Source organism: Osmia bicornis, chromosome 1 (genome assembly GCF_907164935.1).
Source record: "Osmia bicornis bicornis chromosome 1, iOsmBic2.1, whole genome shotgun sequence".
NCBI classification, from domain to species: domain Eukaryota; kingdom Metazoa; phylum Arthropoda; class Insecta; order Hymenoptera; family Megachilidae; genus Osmia; species Osmia bicornis.
This window is the reverse complement of record NC_060216.1, coordinates 7,902,164-7,923,294: the sequence shown is the minus strand read 5'-3', so window position 1 is coordinate 7,923,294 and position 21,131 is coordinate 7,902,164. Positions and strand designations below refer to the sequence as shown.

General features: G+C 45.6%; 1 protein-coding gene across 2 annotated transcripts in view; it reads left to right on the top strand.

Annotated features, from left to right (window-relative positions):
* LOC114875480 overlaps nucleotides 1–21,131 on the top strand; it is a 49,973-nt gene that overhangs the window by 25,628 nt on the left and 3,214 nt on the right. For both annotated transcript variants that reach the window (XM_029185815.2, XM_046286478.1), the window contains 6 exons: nucleotides 13,819–13,954; nucleotides 15,398–15,593; nucleotides 16,621–16,831; nucleotides 17,103–17,427; nucleotides 17,750–18,016; nucleotides 18,144–21,108. In XM_029185815.2, the coding sequence (XP_029041648.1) occupies nucleotides 13,819–13,954; nucleotides 15,398–15,593; nucleotides 16,621–16,831; nucleotides 17,103–17,427; nucleotides 17,750–18,016; nucleotides 18,144–21,108 (4,100 nt within the window). The remainder of the gene's footprint in view (nucleotides 1–13,818; nucleotides 13,955–15,397; nucleotides 15,594–16,620; nucleotides 16,832–17,102; nucleotides 17,428–17,749; nucleotides 18,017–18,143; nucleotides 21,109–21,131) is intronic.

Below are 21,131 nucleotides of genomic sequence, written 5' to 3'. Positions count from 1 at the left end.
TCGTTACACCCTGTTTCAGGCGGAGATAAATTGCCGATGGAAAAGACGGCGCGTGCCGATCGAAATAGTTTTCAGTCAAATCTTTGCTGGCCGACGTGAAAATATCCGTTGCGAAAATAGATATTGTCGAAACTGGCCCCGTGTTATTTATACGATTAGCAAGTCTCGGCTCGTGTCCGATATCCTAGAGGAAATCTACCGAAACGCATCGTAAACACCCTCCATAGTTAGTCGAACGATCGGTGACATTTGCCACATCTTCGTCCTGATTAGCTCGGGTCAGGATATACAGTGACGTGTTAGAAACGTCATGCGATTTGAAGAGCTACTTAACAAGTTTTAGCTTACGTAAATTCTTCCGTTTTGCTTGAAGCAACAAAGAGCAGGGTCAGTGTCAATTACGGCACGCAAGAAATAATTAATCATATTTAATTCTTAATAGATTCTTTTTCCTTTCCAACGTGAATAATATTTTCATTTTCGACTTAATCATTAAATAGACTTTGTAATGAAATCCTCGTATCGGAAAAGAAACACTGTGAGATTAAGCATGACAGTGGCACACTTTGGATTCAGTTCCCTGAGCTCTAGACTTTTAACTTTTCTTCAGATTCTCCCTTCTTCTCGACACTAGAATCTGAATTTCCCTTGAAGAATCGAAAACGCGACAGCCAGAAACGTGCTATCGTCTTAATACTCGTCTTCACCGTGTTTTCGAGTGCCAAGAGACGGAAATATTCATTGATAACAGTCATTCTAAATACGAAGATGGGTCTAAGTGCATCGTTGAAATCATGAGCTCGAGTGTTAATGAAATTCTTGGTCGTTGGCACGTTTGCGCGTTCCATTTTATTCAGGATCGAACGGTAACAGCGACTCGGCTGTATCGCGATAGATAATTGACGTGGTAATTGCTTGCGCAACGGAGAGTGATGGCAGAACAGACGAGCAGATTTTTGCCAAGCAGCTCGTTAATTATTAGATAACAACGGCACGAGCAGACGCGGCGGCACCGAGGTTAAAAAACAAAATTCTTATCGACGCGAGCGAACGCTTGTTGCGTTTCGGGGCTGGCTAATCGAGGACAATCATACGACTGGTTATCGAAAGGAATGTCAATTATCTGCGCGTGTACCGATTGGAAGAAAGTTTGGCTGTTTAATGCAAACGCTTTTTCAGCGGTTCAGCGTCGATAACGCGACCTCGTTAATCTCTTATTCGCCTCGCTAGCCAGTCCGCCTCCTTTGCCTTACATAATTGCTCGCGTTTCCTCGGTTTTCTCTCGCGATTGTTAAGAGGCAATACGTAAACAGGATTATACGATGATGACGATAACCGACCGGCTTTACCGATCACGATTATAATCAAATCATGAATGCACGAGTTAGAAAACAGGAGATAGGCCCCAAGATAGGCGTCTTAACATACCGTAAAAAATTATCAATGGATTAATTCATCGCTCTTATCGCTAATCAATTCCACTTCTCCATCTGTACAGGAAAATAAGATATAAAATGGTAAAATGTATTTTACAAAATATTGACTTAAAAATTTAAGCCTGTTTCAAGTACAGCGTTCTATAAAATCGGCCAATCCGGTATATCTAAGCGAATAATTGAATAAACAAGAGTTGAGGCAATCGAGAAATCGCACGTTCGATTAGGTGGGAAAGAAACGATGATTGTTCGCGTCAGCTCGATTGAAAAGAAGCACGTTGGTACGCAATAGAAGAAGCCAGGCCACGATTACCTCACGTGAGACAGCTGTAAACCGACTGATATTACATCAACGTGTAGATACAATACTGCACCTCTTTATGTACAATGTACAAGTATCGACGTCTCGATTGAGCATCGCTTATCAGCAAACACACTTAAATGGCGAAGTTTGTCTGTCAAACAGGAAGTCGTGTCCGGTTGAAACAAGAGACACACAAAGTCGATTAAATTGCCACGACAAAGCGACGCCTCGACGGGAAGATTAAATATAAATCGAGCGATCGTGTTAAATCGAAGAGAGACTCTCGAGAAATCGTCTAGAATTTATCTTGGAATATTTTTCCAAGGTATCTCAGATGTTTATATACTTTTTTATTTATCACTTTGCTACCTGTAGTAGTAGAGGACGATATTTTCGTCGGCTTTTAACTTTTCATCAAGCTCTTGCTGATCTTTCTATTATAAGTAGAATGAGGAACGTGGAGGGTTATCTGGTCAGCCAGATTGCGATATTTAACTCTGAAAGCATAAATCTAGTAAACTTTGGAGCTTAATATATTTCTTCCATTCTATTTCCGTTACTAAAGCAGAGAAACGTTAATTAATGGTCATGTTACTCGGGGCAAGTATGCATTAGTAACGTTAATTGTTTTCTGTATTCAGTTTTGGTTAAAACCACTGCCAGAATAAAGGTCATAAGGATGAATCTGTCATTCAAGGGAAATGGATACATTTTTCAGAGCATGTTAGAATCTCTGACGCGAATCTCTGTGTAACAAACAGATTCCAGACGGTAGCCAAGCTCCTCCATTCATACAGTCTCATAGACCCGCCCTCGAACCGAGGCGGAGCTCTTTAAAGTTCGTGCTGTCATCAGGGTAACGAATTGATCCATCACGGTTGCATTCAGCATAAGTCATCGAAACCATCACAGACGAGCGAAGCCAAACAAGAAGCATCACTCGAACTACCCACGCGATCTAGATGAGTCTCCCAGTGTGTGTGACCTTCGACGAACTCGATATCGCTAAATCTCTGCCAAATCTTTGCGCAACATCGTCCATCAGTTCACGCTTCTTTCGAAAATCGACGGAGCGTGAAAGTGCGTCATCGCGATCTTACGGAGTGAAGAATAGCACGACGAATATTTTCGAGCAGAGTCAGTTCAGTTTACTGGTTTATATAGGAATCCCTGAGTTGGCAGGCGACTATTTTCACTTTTACTACTATTACTATTTTCGAGTATCGAACGTTAGATTTGATCAAAATTTTCCAAATAACATTAGTGTTTTTTTTTTATTTTTTAATTACCTAAGACTGACTTCGCGACTCGAACAGAATTACTCCACACCAGCGCAGCCTCCAGCCTTGACATTGCCCCCGGTTACCTCGTGCTTACGTAATTCCCAGCCAACGGACCAACCACGTGCTAATGCAGCACACGCCTAATGCGGTTTACTCGCGTGGTCGCTAGCTCGGTACGTGTCCCGTCTGGTTTGCGTACATACACGTGTGTCTACATACGTGCTCGTGTTACCGCAGCCGGCATTGTAAACGTAGCGTGAATCACGAACGCGTCCACCAGGTTTCGATTAATGGGGAAGACGCGTTTAATTAGAGCGGGTCGTGCGTCGTCCGGAGGACGAGACAGTCTCTCCGCCAGGAAGAGGCTGCCGGATGGCTCGATCGATCCAGACGCTCGTCCGAAAGGTTTCTTCGCGGAATGTCGATCCTGCTGACCGGTAGTCCTTCGACGCGTTCGAACGGCAGGTTGGAAATCGTCGAGATATCTCGGTGCCTGCCCCTCGTTCAACTCTGGACTTTAACATTCAAAGTATACTTTCGAGGCTCATCGGTGCGAGCTTGTTAATAACGTTGCTGAACTCGATCCTCGATTATCGCGGCCGGGTATGATGGCGGCACGCGGAAATTATCGGTGTGGATATCAGCCGGGGGCGGAGTGGCGTTCGATCGCTTCCGTTCGCTCCGGGATTACAGAGCCGGCCCGTGCATAAAATAAACCGCGCGCGGGCCGGCGAAGCTGGAAGTTTAATCGAGTTTACCGTGGTAATTACGGCCGGGCAACTTGCCACTCGCATCGAACGTCGATCGACCGTTCACGCGGATACGTAACGAGCATCCTGTCGTATTTTTCACGGCGTTCAGTCGTTACGATTTTATAATCACGAGAGAAAGCGGCGCTGATCTCGTGCAGGCACGAGTTCGATCGGTTACGATCGTTTCGCAATGTTTCTCGTATCGCACTTTTAGCCGACATATGGCCAACCGAAATTGGGCTGCGGAGGATGTTGTGGGTGGCTAAGGACTCTTGGACGAATAACAACAATAGCAGAATTGATTCATGCATAAAACATGATACGCCGACCACTCTTGTGACACTTCTCGTTTGAGCATATTTGTGCAATGTAATCGATGCGGTGCCCACTCCTTTTGCATTTCTTGCGATCAACGTTTCTCGAGGCGGTATTTCGCATATGCATACTTATTATGTAATCGACGCACTGCAAGCTGCACAATTGAGCGTTGATTCATTTAAACGGATCACCTTTCCCAGACTAATCGCGAGCACGCTAGTAGCCAAGAAAATGTTACATCGAGGTGTTAGATATTGAATTTTTCAGGGGTTGGTTAATAACGACGTCGCTTCCAAAGAAAACGGTTCACAGTATACTTGTACAATCGATCGAGGAGAAACAATAACGAAAGAGGGAAACGATCGATTAACTCTAAGAGCAATTCATCTTCTAAGAGATTGGAAACGACGGAGCCGAGGAACGGCGGTTCCGATTTTCTTGTTTCCTCGCATCAGCTCTGATAATTGGTCTATTATCGTGATTTCGATCGGCGGATGAACCGAGAGAAAAGTAAAGAGAGGAGCAACGGTCAGGTAACTCTAAAAGCAAAGTCTCATGTTTACCCTTTCTCTTGTAATCCGAGAGATCGGAAACGGTGGAGGACGTCTGTTGCCGATCGTGACTGGATCTAACTACCGTGGAACAACGGCCAAGGTGGCCGAGGGGAGCGGTAAAAACCGAAAGTGATTAAATCATCGCAACACTTCTTTGGACCGTTTAACCCTTGGAGCAATGACGCATGAATGGAAGCGACCCAGTCCGCGTTTGAACTTGGAACGCGGATTATGATTTACGCACGACCGCGAAACCGGTTAAGTGCGTTGATCACTGGAACGATTCATTTGATGTGACCACGCTCGTTGTTTCCGTTGATTAAGTCGATTTCACGATCGAGGTACCATAGTTAACCTTTATCTGTCGTTCCCATGTTTCTTCGGGAATGCAAGATTCGACAGGAGCGTATTAGAGACAGTTACCAGTTGCTTTTCCGCTTCTTCTTTTCTTCTACAATCTCTCAAGTTGGAGAGGATCGAGTAGCAAAACACGGAAAGCATCTCTGGAGGAGGCGTCTGCTGGTCGATTTCCTTCCTCTTGGATCGATCGATCGCAGAAGCACGCGGTGACCCATTGTTCGCGGTGGGAGGGCCGGCTAGCAGACCGGATGTAAAAGAACTCGCGAGTGCTCGACGCCGCGTGCACGCTCGAACGAACAAAGGAGAACTATTTTCGTCCGGCGCGGCGGTTTCATGGAAGTGACCCCGCAGAAACGCTGTTCTCTCTCTTTCTCATCTCGTCCCTTCGTATTTAGGTCGCAAGCCAGGCTCTCTCATCGCCCTGTGCCGAACCGCGCGACGTTGGATATGAGCCTTGTTCCAAATTTAGTGCCGGACTCGGTCTCGAAAGGCTTCTTCCACCCTCTGCTCTTCCCCTCGCACACTTCGAACCATCGCGATGCTTTACCGGTCTGCTCCTCCTCGCAAACGACTCGAAGGTTTTTCGCGCTCGTAAAAGATTCCCAGAACGAGTTGTCGCTTTGCGCCCGTTATCTCACGCTTATTACACGCTCCGCCATTTAACGTCGATTCACCGGAAACGATTCTACACTACCGTCTGAAAAGTATTCGGATACTTACAAACTCCAGTTTCACCAGGGTCGTCGTACTAATTTTAGTTCCACCTTGTATCGGAATTGTGATTCGCTGGATGTCCGATACTTACGAGTAGTAATATACTCACTGGGCGCTACTGCAATCTCCATCGCGATATCATTGTCTATTTATAACTGTTAATTGTTACGCGATAAAGATGTTCTTGGCCTGTTACAAGGCCATCGTTGGCAGAACGGTGCAACTTTGTTCGAGTCTCTAGAATGATAGATTTATAACGTTTTTGAATTTATCGCCTGCTAACTAGTCGCGTTTTGCTGCTTCAACATTGAACTTGATGAGCAATCTAATCTGTTACCTGATCTATTATTATTCGATGAAACTTTCATGTGTTATATTAAAAATTATAAAAACTAATCGGCACGATTAGATATTTAATTGATGATTCATTGCTATTGTTATTATAAGGTAATTAAGGATCGATGTTTTTTATCGTACAACGATTTAGACGTCCAACGAAAACTCGATAAAATCAATTTTCTTCTCGACACTTGTTACGATAACCGTAAGAGGAAGAATAGCTGAGTCTTTTATAATCTTCGACTATCTGATCGAACAACATTAGTTTCATCGAGTGGATTACTGGTGAACATCAGCAAGAGAACGTTGCACGATACGCAGGTAGTCGTGTAATATGAAATTTATTGTTTGAAGCGAAGGTCAGGTGCGCGAATGAAAGCGGCCACGTCGAACCGAGCTCGTACGCCCACGGATCGGCCTACACTCTCTCTGGATCCGTGCTATTCGAATGGCGCCGAAGGACATCGGTCCTCCAGCGTTCCGCTCCGAATTACCTGCGATCGTTAACTCGGAAATTGAACGGTACTCGCATCGAAACCGTCTGCTACTTATCGAAAGCATGGATCTAGGATGGAATGAAAGATAGCGCTTCTCTCCTTAACGTTACAGAAGGGCGGCAGTTCTAGAACGGGAACAGGAACTGTTTCTAGAAACGAACGAACGCTGGTAACTCGAGCGTATCGATCGAAATAGGTGCGAATAATATTCAGTCCGTAGAGTGAAAAAAACTTGCCGATCAAGTCGATGGACACGGATAGACTAGATATTCTACCAGTGACGATTCACGGGTGCTAAGGTAGGGGTAATCGAACTTGAAACTAGGTCGAGTCCGACTGGATCGGTAGACGAGGTAGTCTCTCGAATCGTGCTCAAAGTTTTACAGTTCTTATGCCTTTTTCGTGTTGACCCGTCGTACGATCAAGGAGTGGCCTTCTTATCTGAAGCTTCGCGCGATTAAAATGGATAAGAAGGAGATAATCGCTCGATCAGCCGGCTATCGCGCAAGCTGCGGCCTATCTTCGATTAGAAAATGAAGCATTACGGTATGTTATTGAGTAAGGAAAAAATAGCTCGATTTAATCGTCTTACAATATCTTGCGAAGATAACGAAGCTCGATAGGAAACTGCAGTCTACTTGAAATAAATCTAGACATTATTTTATTTTTAATCCGTAGCGTAATTCTGCCTGAATCACTAGCTCCTTTGTTTGAAGGAAGCGTGTTTTCTAGATCCACGTGCTTGGTGGGTACAACGAAGCGTTGAAAATAGCCAACGGGTTCTCGGTTACGTAGCCAGCCGTGAAAACAAACGAAGAAGCGAGCGGAAAGGTTTGAACGAATCGGCACGCAACAGGCGTCTGCGATTCGTTCCGCAGCTACGTTTTTGCGTGGTCGCGTTAACGGCCGCGCGATTAAGCGAAGCGACGCTTTTAATTACACGCTTGTTCGTCTGACCTCGAGGACAATTTCCCGGATTGTCGTGTAACCAGAGGGACAAAGCGAACGTCGGGGCGGTCGGAGCGATTCGCGAAACGCTGACCAATCCAGTTAGCGAATCGAGCTATCCCGACCGGAGACGCTGGCTGTGTTAATTACCAACGTTAATTTTCATCCATTTTCCGACCAATAAGCGTCAAACCGTGTCAACCGAGTCGGTCGATCGGCCGTTTTCTCGCGCAATATTCTCACGTAATCACCGTGAATTTCTCTGTCGATTCAATATTTATTCGCCCATTTCGGTTACATGAACTTGGCGGAATTTAAGAAAGTAGTATAGGTTTAACTTTCCGTGAACACGTCGACAACATACATCATTTGCTTTTTGCAAAATAAACATACGGGCTCCGGAGTGAAAGAACCTTCTTCGTCTTCTTCTTCTCCGACCAGTATACTGGAAGGCATCGAGGAATTTGATATCCGTTGGTTGGTGTAGTTGCGTGCGGAGGACTGAGACGATGAAATAAGAAAAAATACGAAGGACAGAAAACACGTTTCATCCTAGGGCCTACCGGTGAATTCATCAGCAAGCCTACCCATCAAACGCCATGCTTTGAACACGAGAAGAATTAAAATCACCGTATGAATGGTCGGTTAATTAATAATTTTAAGGAAACTGAAAATTCAAGCTTTACTATCGACGAATATAGACGGTTCCATAAATACTACTGTATTTAACGTTAAATTTCCTTTAAACTTTGAAATTTCAAGTTTGTTGTCTACAACGGAGATGAACTTTGGAACGAGAGAAAATGGCGTGACAGAAATCGCTCGAATTGTGCCAAGTGCAATAACAATATTACATTTTCTCTGACAGTTTGTTGTCTGAAGCAAGGAGATAGGGGTTTCGAAGCGAGGAAAGACAGCCTGATGGAAGGTACATATTCAAATTCAGCCGAGTCATCGGTGTATCATTTGGTCAGCAAAAAACCAGTCGGTCAGTAGGAGCTTTGAATGACGTTGTAGGAACTAAAATCCAGATTGTCACGACGGGTGCCAGGAATAAGACCGCATCTCTGCCGCGTTATCGCAAACGCTAGGCAGAAAGATACGTCGAGTCTTAAAATAGTTCTTGGAGATTACGTTCAATTAAGCGGGTACGCACTGTGACACAAAATGGCGGTAAGAGTTGGCGCGTTTATTTGCAAATCATCTTCGATCTGTAAGCTCGAATCCAATCAATTATGCGCGCTTTCTGTTGAAACGCGCTTCAATCATTTTCTTCGACTTATCGCGAGATAAGATATACGAAAATAATATTTCTATTATGTTTTTCTTGTATCGATACTTCCCGCGAATTCGTCGTGTACGCGTTTTATTCCCGATCAAGTTCACCAAATTGAAACCGAACGTTTTTTTGCTTTTTATCGCAAGCCACGATATAACAGCGAACAAAGCTAATATTTAAAGAGATAATAGAGATCACCTAACGTTCGGTGCAGTCGAGTCGCGCAAATAACATCGAATAAACTGCGCGAACGATCGAAAGGTGGTAAAACTAAAACCTATGGTATTTAAACAAATCGTTACCGTTTCGAGCAGACGGTTTCGTAAATATTTAATTGTGCGAAGATAGAATGGCTTGCAAGATAAACAGCCGAATGTGTCTCGAATGGTAACTGACTAGGTCCTAGCCGCACGTGTTGTAAGTCATAACGTTATCTGCTATTTTCACTTGAATTCCAGCAACTTTATACATTTCCTCCAGATATCCTGTTAAATTGCTAACAGTATTTTTATCAATCGAATACCTCGTTCATATCGGCGGTTAAATTCCGTTTATCTACCTCTTTCGTTCGTCAAATACAGGATCCAGGTTTTTTTTTTTTTTTTCAAGCCACGAGATTAATTAATTCGCGAGCAAACTTTTCTCCGAATTAATTGCGAGCAGTCGAACAGAGAGGAACTCGGTAGTCGTTTAGCGGTTAAACGACGCCGGACGTTAAAACGTGCCGTCGTCGGTCGGGTTTATACGTATAATTGAAGGCTAATTGGAAAGCGGAGTGCTGTTAATTTACCGTTTAATCGCGACGAACGATGCGTCGGCATTTATCTAACGCGCACCTAGTCTGTTCATTTTCTCTATTGTACTTTTCCTTGTTCGTTCATTTTATTTGAATTCCCGCAGAAAACAGCCGCGTTCGTGCGCTCCAGTTACAGAGGGAACTCGTCGCGAATAGTTGTTCGTTCGGGGTCAAACGGTCGTTCGGGCAATCGTCGTTGCCTTCGAGATTTGGGTCAAACTACGCCCAGAAGCGAATCCCCTGCAGTTCCTGGTACCTTGAACCAGCTTGGCTAGGTCATACCTCGACGAATCGCGAGAGATTCATCGACTCGATCGTGCGGATTGTTTATGATCTACAGGATGTTTCATCTAACGGTGGCTCGAACGTATACAAATAACATATCTGATGATGATTTTATGTGGCACGAATGGGTCATTTGTCTTTATAAGAATTGTTTGAATTCGCCGTATTTACCTCCGGATATCTTGTTATTCATTTTCTGACCTATTCAAAGTTGCCATCCAGGTATTGCCATTTGTGTAATCTGTTATTATCAATTCAAATGAAAACTATCTCATAAGTATTTTAAACACCACCTACGTACACTGCTGTTATTAAACGATCGTACCGAACTGATTCAAAAACACAGGACGGCGTTTACATAATAATCAGTAAGGTCGCATACGAGATATCACGCGTTGCTTACAAACACCTGAATGAACAGCTTAATTTGTCAGAAGATTCGAGCAATTAAAACGGTGAATTTTTTTACCGTATGATTTTTCGAAGAACGCTTTTGGAAAGAATAAAATTTTGAAGCTTTGAAGTAGCTTAGAAGTCGTTTTATGTCAGACTCGCATGACTTGCACATGATTTGCGGTTATACAGTTGCTTTAAACCAGCGAGATTTATCGATGTGCATAGTTGAGAAATTTCATTTGCGCTATTATATGATTGTGACGGCAAATCATACGCGAGTCGACGCGGAATGGCTGGCTAACGATTCACGCGGACCGCGTTCGTCGCTCACCTTTCGTGACGCAATTAAACGACACCTTGTCCTCTCTCTTTTTCATCGCTGTTCTTTTTATGTAATTCTTTTCAACGAACGCACGAAGACAGGCGGGTATCGTGGCTGCAAGCTGGAGAAAGCGATCGTATGCAAACTTCTAGTCGTTTGCAACGAGGTTACGTGGCTGCGTTTCGATTCAGCGGAAAATCAATTATTAGAAACTTCATTCGGCCTGAGGTCGATAGTTCAAGTGGATCCACTGCAATTTTACTTTCGCGTTCGCTGTTCTCCTCGATGAATCGCGAACGATTCGAGTTCGAAGGGGGATACCTGTTCGTATGCAGGGACACGGCTGACATTAAAGCTGTCCGGTGTAGCGCATTCGAATGATGTATTTGCAAGGAGCTGACGAGTGGAGGTTCGTTGATAAAGACCGCGATTTTATCGAGTAACGAGATTTTCACGTCAGTCGAATGCTTCTATTCCATTTGCGAGATGCGGTTCGAAGCGGTGAAATGAATTGCCTGCTGTTCGACGGAGTCGCGTTTGATCGAAGAGCTAATTAACATTTTTAGATAATGAGAACTGTAATTTCCAGCTACGCGTTTCGAACGTATTACGTACTTCAATTTGAGCGACGTTGATGATTTAATTTAGCGGAATATAAGCGGAAAACGAGCTTTTAATGTCTCGGAAATGGTAGTAATAATTAGAAATAATAGACTTTCAGGGATTTGATTTACACTGACTGCTGGTGTCGCGTATTCATGACTTTGATAGATAGATTCAAATTATTCTAACTATATTTACTGTATCACGATGAATTGTGCTTTGAGAAGTGACAATTTCGCGGTGTATCGTTCTGTTGAATCCAAGACCCCTGAACTTGTTAGCGATTAAATAATGCAATTATGTAAAACGTGTTTTGACTCGGAAGAGAAATATGAGCAACACGTGACAGTCTCTTACAGAAGCTTACGCAGTATGTTATTGTTAATGAATTCCGCTTGTTTTATTCGCTGAAGCTCCGCTTATCCCGGCAGAGCCTATTGCCGTGTCAGAAGAGGGATAAAATCTGTTATGTAAGGAAGCAAGAGGTTGCAAGAGAAGCTGGAACGCATCGAAAATAAGCTTGTTGCAAAAACGGACATATTTGAAATTTTATCTGATTCTTTCCGCTTCTTTGCGACGAATTTTAAATAACCTTATTTACATAACCAGATAATAAATTCTGTCGTACACGGTATTGACAAAAAGTCATCGCTCGTGATTTTCTCAAGTGGTAAAGGCAAAGGATATCGGTGTCCGTGTTTTCCACAACAAGCTAATCGATTGGCGCAAGAAAATATCTCCAGGCTGTTATACGCACACCATTTCTCTCGTCTCTTTACGTAACAGTTACGAAACTGTTATTAAATTTCGCTGGTTTGCTTCCCGTCCCCTTTTTCGTCTCTAAACAAATCAATAAGATTTTATTCCCTTTGTGTCTAAACGATCGGAAGCCACTAGTAATGTAATTTCGACCGTAGCAGGGACCGGTTGGCGTCGATCAGTCCGCGTTTCGTAAGACACACCTGCGAGTCATTATCTCTCGCCTACCTTGGCTTTCCCCGCCAATAAAGCGATTCGATTTGCCCTCGCGAATCGGTCAAACCTTCTCCTCCTCTTAGATCGACGGAGCAAAGAATAATCGTGCGTTTCTACACGCTAGCCGAAATATTTCGCAATCGCTCGACGAAGGCCTGCTGTACGAGTTTCTTGTTGGAACAGGTGCGCGAGAGGAAGTTCTGCAGTCGTTACATCTCGTTTATTTATTTATTTATTGTCACAAACAGGATGGCCGAGAGTGAAATAATAGCCTCCGACCGGGACAAGGACCTACACGATCCCTCGGGAAACGCATTTACACATGTCCAACACCGCGTTGTTTCTTTTTTTCTATTGTGCAAACCTTTTTTCAAACCTTTTGACGTTTCCTCGAGTCTGCTGCGCGATGAATGCAAGCTTGTATGGCCCTTTGTTCGCGGCCAGAACAGAAACGAATCTGGGAGAAACCGGCTGCCGGTTCCACCGAATAAACATTTTCCATTTTCTGGTCAACTCCGTCTGGGCGGGACTGAAAATAGCAGCGGAAGCAACGGCCGCTGTTTCGATGCCTCGACACCATATACAGGGTGTAACGCGCGTATAATTCGTCGAAAATAAATTTCACGCGAAAATCGTCATCGGAAAAATTATTTGCTGGCATTCGACCTCGCCGAGACGCAGCCATTTTTGTGCTTCAATAATTCGTCGGTTAAATCGAGCGGATATTAAAAAAGGAAGGGACGAAGAGCGGATGCGCGACCTTAGCGAAGATGACGTTTCCTTCTGAGCCATTTCCCATGGTTGCTGTGATTCTTTCGCTCGATGCTATGCAAACGTTTCACGATAGCTATTTGAATAGGTCGATACGTTCGTACGAGCCATTTCAGTCTGACTTGTAAGCAGATACATGTCGGAAGGTCGATTATCGAGGTCAAACAGGACCTGGAAATGTGTAGGCGGTGGCGCGAGGACGTTTCAAGGTTATCCAGAACTTTTCTAATGGGATTTCTGTGTACTTTCGTGTGACTAAAAATCAGTCACCATTTTAGCGAGGAACTCGGGAAATTATTATTTCGAAGTTCAATCAAAGAATACCTTCTCTTGGTTAATTAAAGATCTACCTTTCGTAAACGCCGTGGACCGTCAGTGATCATCATGGTTCGCATTAAACGACACACCTTATGTATCCTTGAACGATGAAGCCGTTGATTTTCGCTGGATCACGCATTGCAAATAATAAAGCGCAGTTTCAACGCTCGAATCGAGATATTTCGGTATTGGCGAGAAACACATCCGTTTGAAACGAGGGAAACAGAGACCTTGTGAATACCGTTAAATCATTGACTCGATCGCACTCGAGACCCCTTTAATGTTGCTGGCTGATGCATTATCGAAAGTTACACAGATAAATCGGGCTCGAATAAAACACAAGGGGATACATTATCACGGGGAACGATCGATTTTTCATTCAACCGAGCAAAGTTGTTTAACCCTGGAACGGTCGATTACCGAATAGCGTCAAAGATGGCCGGATACAGTGTCAGTTTTAACCCAGATAAAAATTTCCATTATTTAAACATTAAAATCAAGTTCTAAAGTATACTATCGAAGTGATCTTATATATCCCTGAATAATTTTTCGTTTTATTCGTTTTCAGTGGTCTACTGCGATTATACTGCGTCCGGAAGGTCGCTGCAGTTCCTCGAGGAGTACATCGCTAAAGAAGTGCTGCCATATTTGGGCGACACCCGAGCGTCTACGTCCATCTGCAGCCTCCAGTCTTCTCTGTTCAGGTGAGTCGATCGAAAGACCTCTTTAGTAACATCTATCTCGCTCTCTCTCTCTCGTATCACGAGGTTGGACCATCGTTCGAACGAGTACGATAACGATCGAGGTCGCAGAAACACGCACACGCATTTATGCGCGATTCGACGAGCATCGGAGCGCGACACATCCGCGTCCAACAGCTGCTTCCCAGAACCAATTCCAGTTGCTGGTGTCGAGTTATTAATCGAGAAATTGAAGCAATTCGCGACAACGGTCCTTCGTTGTGCTAGTTGTTCTTCGCGACCGTGGATCAAGCTACGTCAATGAACGTCGATAATTTTGGATGCTTTCAAATTTCAATAATAGATTTATTATAATTACCATCGACCGTAATAGATAGTTGTTGCGATTCCGTATCATCGCGTGATAGTCGCGTGATTTGGCAAATGACGCGTGAGCATTAAGGTGTCGCGCGCTCGTTTTCATTGCATAATTAAAAATATAAAGCTGCCAAATCCATAACGTCATCGGTACGAAATCGTCGATGTCTTGGCTATTGGACTTGGAATTTTCGATGACTAGCAGAGTCATGACACTTTGTATCGTGACGGTAAAAGTGGCGATTTACTGTCACGTGAAAACGTACCTTAAAGGATCGTTAGAAAGCAGCACGAAGCGTGCGCCGTGAATTCCTAATCGTCGATTTCCTATGCCAGCACGAGATTAGCATACCGCGATGCCTGCGTGCAGCCACGATTCCGGCTGACGTGCAGTTTCCGCGGTAAACGAGTCTCGTTTTCTGCGCCACTCGACCGTACAACTCGCGCCTTTCTATTTCGCTTGCCGACCAAGGAATTTCGCCTCGATACCACGCGTACCACCTACCTTTCCGTCTCTCCGTGTTCCTAGGACACACGACTGGTTGGCACGGTTTACGATCGAGCCACGGCCGTCCCCGTTATCCCGAAATCTTATGCGTTCGAGCGTTGGGGTGGTTCCGCTCGGCCTCCTCTTCCCTGGCGCTGATGTCCCAGATCAATATATTCACCGACTCGAGCCCCAACCGTTTGCCGACCAGCCGACCGAACAAGACACCAAACACGCGTCCAACGTTTTCCCTTTTCAATCTAGATAAATGAATCTCTTGATTTATGGATAAAATATTTCCTTCCGTTTTTTCGAATCTGTACAAATAAAAGAACAGAAAGAAATATTTTTCTCAGCGTCGACTACGAATCCTACGAAACGCGAAAACGCGATAGAATTATCCGCAAACGTAGACAGAAATGCTCGATGCCATGCTCGTGTTTCGATCGCGCAAAAATGGCCGATGCGTGTAGCCGAGCGACCTCAGGAGCGACAAAGAAACGCGAAAGAATCCAATCTGCCCTCGGGCAGCCGCGATTTTATGCTCGTTAATGTCCGCGGAAGGACGAATCGATATATCCTGACGAGAAGGAACATTGCAGACACGAAGCCAGAGACATCGTGAGACACGCAGTGGGAGCCGGCGAGCAGGATGCGGTGTTATTCACGGGTCAAGGCACCGCTGCTGCCCTTCGCACACTTCTGCGACACCTGGATCTCTCGAAATCCACCGTGGTCTTCGTGGGTCCGTTCGAGCATCACGCAAATCTCCGACCTTGGCGGGAGTATGGTGTCAGGGTAAGAATTATACAGGCGCGAACACGCCGTTGACAATTATACCCGGGGAAATTTTCACCGGTGAATCAAAAGCTCGTTCTCGTTGATGGAAATACAGTTGAAAATCTCGGTCGAACGTTCTGGCATTGAGAGTTTCATTGAACGTATTTTTGATTCACCGTTGCATATGTTAATATTAATCGTGGGGAGGTTAACGCACCAGACCTTCCTGAGATAAGCGAAAATATGTATAGAGATTTTCCTTGAGAGTTTGAAAACAAGTTGTAAAGTATTACTCAAGTTTTAGCGATGGATTTGAGAAAAGTTCGCAAGATACGTTGCAGTGAAAGGGTTAAAGGCATCGTGAATTCCGGCATGTTCTTTTAACCGGTTGGAAAAATTCTTTAGAAAGTTTCTATCGTGGAACGCGAGTATTGGACACTTCTCAATTGCGAATGGAAATTGTTTTTAATTATTTCTTTCGAAGATACTCGATTTAGAAAACTCGTTAGTATGAACGATCGGCAAACGGATTTCTAGCTTTCATCGTGGAATTCTATCATTGGTCGAATTCTTCGAGGAAACATTGTTAGCATTTAACAAACTACTGAAGAATGTGGAGAACCCGGTCAATGGTACGGTTCAAGGCAAGATCCTCGGGTCGTACTAGAATAAAATTTATAACATCGAGTCCTCTCTGTTCCACGTATATAGCTGGAGAGTTACAACGATCTTTTCTTAAGAAATCAGCAAATCGAAATAGAATTTCTGATCGTGCGAGATAAAAGCTACTTTAACCTTTGAACACCACTATTATCGAAGTAGCGACAATTTAAATTTAATTTCAGGTTGTTTTTCATCGTCATTTTCTAAACTTTATCTATTTTTAGACGACCGAGGGTAGTAAACACCTTCGGTAATCACATTAAAGAAAATTATCCCATTATAGCAAATACAAATTGACTTTGCACCTTAGTTGCTTATCGAGGGATTAACGCTTCGAAATTGGAGATGTAAAATTGATTAATTTCGAAATCGTCATTAACAGATAGTGCGTGTGTCTGAAACTCGAGAGGGTTTCTTGGACCTGAACGATCTCGAACGTAAGCTGATCAAAGTGCGAGCCGAGGGTGTTACGCAAATGATTGGATGCTTCAGCGCTGCCAGTTGCATAACCGGGGTTTTGGCAGATGACGTCGCCACGACCCTTATACTGCATCAGTATGGGGCACTTAGCGTTTGGGATTACACCACTGCAGGTAACGATCGTAAAACAATGAAGCTATCGGCGTGACGTAATTACTGTCCCTCTTATTGATAGCGATATAATTATACATCCATATAATACGACACCGGACATGTGTATTAACTGTTTTAACCCACAAGAATCAAGACAGGAAAGAAAGTAATAAAAGCAACAAAATATATAATATCCAGTAGTGATTAATCGAGCTACATTGTCGTAGAAAATATGTATTATCATCGATTCGGCATGCCTTCTTTTATCTCAAAAACGTGTCCACTTTTCAGCTCCGTACGTGCAAATCGACATGAACCCTCATCTACCCGGTGTCGGAGAAACGGCCGTTCTCAAAGACGCCGTCATTTTCGCCGGGCACAAATTCATCGGAGGTGTTCAATCACCCGGTGTACTAGTGACTAAACGGTCCCTGTTGAAAGAAAAAATCGGTACAGAAGACATGAGGGACTCTCATCATTATCATAGAGATCCTGAACTTCGAGAGGAAAGCGGAACCGCTGGTATCGTCGAAAGCATCAGATGCGGGCTCGCGATGCAATTAAAGGAAAACGTCACACCGCGGGCTATCGTCGCTCGTCAAGATAAGATTTCCAGGTAATTGTTATTTTATTGAGTGACTAAAAATATAGCCATATTCAATTCTGCATTTTTATCTTCCACTCGTGAAACGTGAGCCCAATAATATCGATAACGTGGAAATTAATCGTAATCGTATAAATACATTTGCATTGCAAAGCTATTACTAATCACGATTAGTACGTTGCGCTTGTGACCTTGATCATAATCGAACAGATGGCCTCGTCGAGCGATCGATTTTGGGCACGAAGCAGTCACGTATCATCATTGACTAAAATTGTCAGAAGATCGATTCGATTGTACAACTGAATATCGTGTTGGTTGTTTCCTGTTCTTCTAGGCAAGTGCTGGCTCACGTACGAACGATTCCGGAACTGATTCTGCTCGGCAGCGGCTCGCAGAATGTTAAAAGGTTGCCGATCTTTTCGTTCATGGTGCGTCATCCGCGAGGCACGTTTCTTCACCACAACTTCGTGTGCGCGGTGTTGAACGACGTCTTTGGTATACAAGCACGAGGCGGTTGCGCGTGCGCGGGTCGTTACGCTCATGACCTGATGGGAATCGACCAGGAACTCGCCAAGGAATACCAGAAAGCTCTCATAGAGGGGTACGAAATTCGAAACTGACTATGTACTTTGTTACCGATCGATTCCGCGCGAATGTTCTAAGCTGAATCTCATCGTCCTCGTTGATGCATGTTCATTTTTTGACAGACACATTTTGGTTCTTTACAGCGAGAGAAACAACGAGAACGAGGTGACGAACGCGGAAGGTTTGAGGCCAGGATTCGCGAAACTTTCGTTTCCGTATTTCATGACGGAGGCTGAAGTAGCCTTCGTGTTGGAGGCGTTGAAAATGGTCGCCACCGAGGGTTGGAAGCTGTTGCCCCAGTACGTGCTGAATCCGGACACCGGTGAATGGAGGCATCACACGAACAGCGTGTTCAAAGAGCGAAAATGGCTCAGCTCGATCAGATACACCGACGGGAAGATGAACGCTTCCGAGAGGAGGGTGTCCGGCTCGGGTGTTCTTCCGCAGAACTACGCCGATTGTTTGCAAACAGCGAGGAACATCTTCAACCGTGCGAGGAAAATGGCTCAGAGGTATCCTCTGCAGATAGATCGCGGCTACAGCTACGTGCCCGAACGATTGGAGTGTCTGCGATGGTTCATGTTGCCCAGCGAGGCGCAGGACCTTCTGCTGGGCAACTCGCAGAACGTGAAGCAAGACGTGCCTTTCAATCCGATGGTATCGTGGAACAAGCACGGCTACCACACGCCGACCAGCACACACGACAGCCTAGTGAACTCGTTGGCTCTTGCAAATAGCATTCGTCGACTGAACAGCGACATTCCGCGGACGGGAAACGCGCCGATCTCGTCCAACTCGCCCAGGCACCGTAGTCTTCCCGTGTTGAGCAACGTCAGAAGAACGTTGTTGAACGCGGCCGAGTTCCAATCTTCATCGTCGAGTCCTGGCAGCGGTACCGAGGAGGAACAACCGAGCAACGTCGATAGGAACAACGACTCGACCGGCCAAAGATCACCAGCCACTTGTCCGAGTTCCCCAATGCCGGTCAGATTCGCCGTTGGCGAGGCGGTCACACCTTCCGTGCTTGGCGCGATATCTCACCCAGGCAACAGGCCAATTAAAGAGCAGAGAGATCTCATTGATGCTGCCAATTCCGGCCGTGCCAGATGCAACTCCCTCGGGAGTACCGGTGGCGGTGGTAATGGTTCGGGAAATCGAACCGTGGCATCCTCATCGTCCTCGCCCATACCTCCGCTCCCATTGAGTCCTCAAACCTTGACCAGCTTAGGACTGAGCGGAAACAACGGGAACTCTTCGAAACAGAGACGACACCATTGCAGTTGCAGCAGCCAGACGGAGTTGAACTCTCTGGAGCTGGATAATGGTAGCCCCAGTCATTCGATCTTATCTCTCAACGGTCACACCGCAGCTTCGCCCCCATCTTCGTTCTCCTCGGTTAGCGACTATACGGAGAAGTTCGTAGGTGGGGGTAGATCGTCACCCATCTCCGGGAACGGCGGGCCCAGATCGGAGGACGATCTGAGCGCTTACGTGAAGGAGGTGACGAAGGAATTAGCGACGGAGATCAAGTCTGAGATACGCGAGGTGATCTCGAAGGTGGACGACGCGTTGTCGGAGTCGAACACTTCCGAGAACACGCCGCAACATCACTCGCGCAATCATAGCTCCATCAGTCAGTTGTCAGTGGAGGACAAGCAGCTCAGACACGACTCGTTCACCGCCAGCGACATCGCCGAGTACTTGATGGAATTTTCCAAAGAGATGGCCAGCGAAGTCAAGTCTGAGATCAGGTGTATGGTGAACGCCGTCGACGGACTGCACAGACATTCTCCGGATGCTTCGGCTTCTGACGTGTCTTCAAATGGCTGTGGCTCTCCGGACAGAGGGAGGATCCTTCCGTCTTTGACGTCGCCTAGAATGTCGAGTGCCAGACGAAGCGGACCGATCGAGATCTCCGGGAAGGTCGGCGAGCTGACGCAGCAGGAGAGCAAGATGTCCAGCGAGTGTTCTTCAGACGAAACGGTGATCTACGTAATGAAACCGCCGGAGAACGAGCAGATGGTTCGCAACCAATCGAAAACCGACGACGAAGAGGTGGTGCCCGACCTGGACGACGACCTGAACGACGACGACACTCACGAACGCGGGGGTTTGGAGATCGGCGATGCGCAAAAGGTTCTTCCTAAGATCTATTCCGCGGTAAACTCGGTCAGTTCTCAAGACAGCGGGATTAATCTATCCTTCCACGAAAGCGACAAGTCCTTGGACTCGGTGGACTTGAAGCGAAGCAGCAGCGCCGAGTCCAATTCCACCAACAGCTACGGTCGCAAGCCGAGAGCAGCCTCGATGACCTCTCTGTCCAACAAGTCGGGCTGCAAGCAACAGGTTCGACAGAACGACGACTTCTCAGAGGACGAGGAGTGCTCTGGCGACCTGAAGGAAGAGGAAGACGGCGAGCAAGCGGCCGCGTTCGAAGCTAAAGACGGGAAACCGGAAGGGATCCGACCTCAGTGGCACTGTCCGCCCAAGAGCATTTGGAAACCGGCTGTGGAGGCTATGCAGGAGTTCGAGATGATTCGTGACAACGACAGAGTGTTGGTTTGTCTGTCGCCTAAAGGGAAAGGTTCCTTGTCCTTGTTGCACGCGCTGCATCAGTACAGATTTTACGTCAGATCGAAGGGTATAGACTTTGAGATCGGAGCTGCTACCGTCGACGCGAACAGATTCGATCCGCTCAAGCTGATGAGCTACCTGAAGGCTCTGGACGTACCTTACTTCTACGAGGAACAAAGCGTCGAAGAAAAGTGCAACAACGGGGATAATCAACCGGAAGAAGCGTTGGACGCGAGCGGAGCGTGCAGCTTCTGCGATCGCACCATCAGGGCGCAATTGTACTCGATCGCCAAGCGACACAATTACAACGTACTGGCTCTGGGCCAGCATTTAGACGACCTCACCGAGGGTTTCCTCGTCTCGGTGTTCCACGGTGGCAAACTGAAAACCATGAAGGCTCACTACTACATACGCCGACAAGATCTCAGGGTCATCCGACCGCTCGTATACGTTAGGGAAAAAGCATTGAGGCAATTTACCGAGACCAAGAAGCTGTTGGCTGCGCGGGAAACCGGGTCAAGTGACCTTCCCGAGGTAAGCATCGTTATTTATATCTT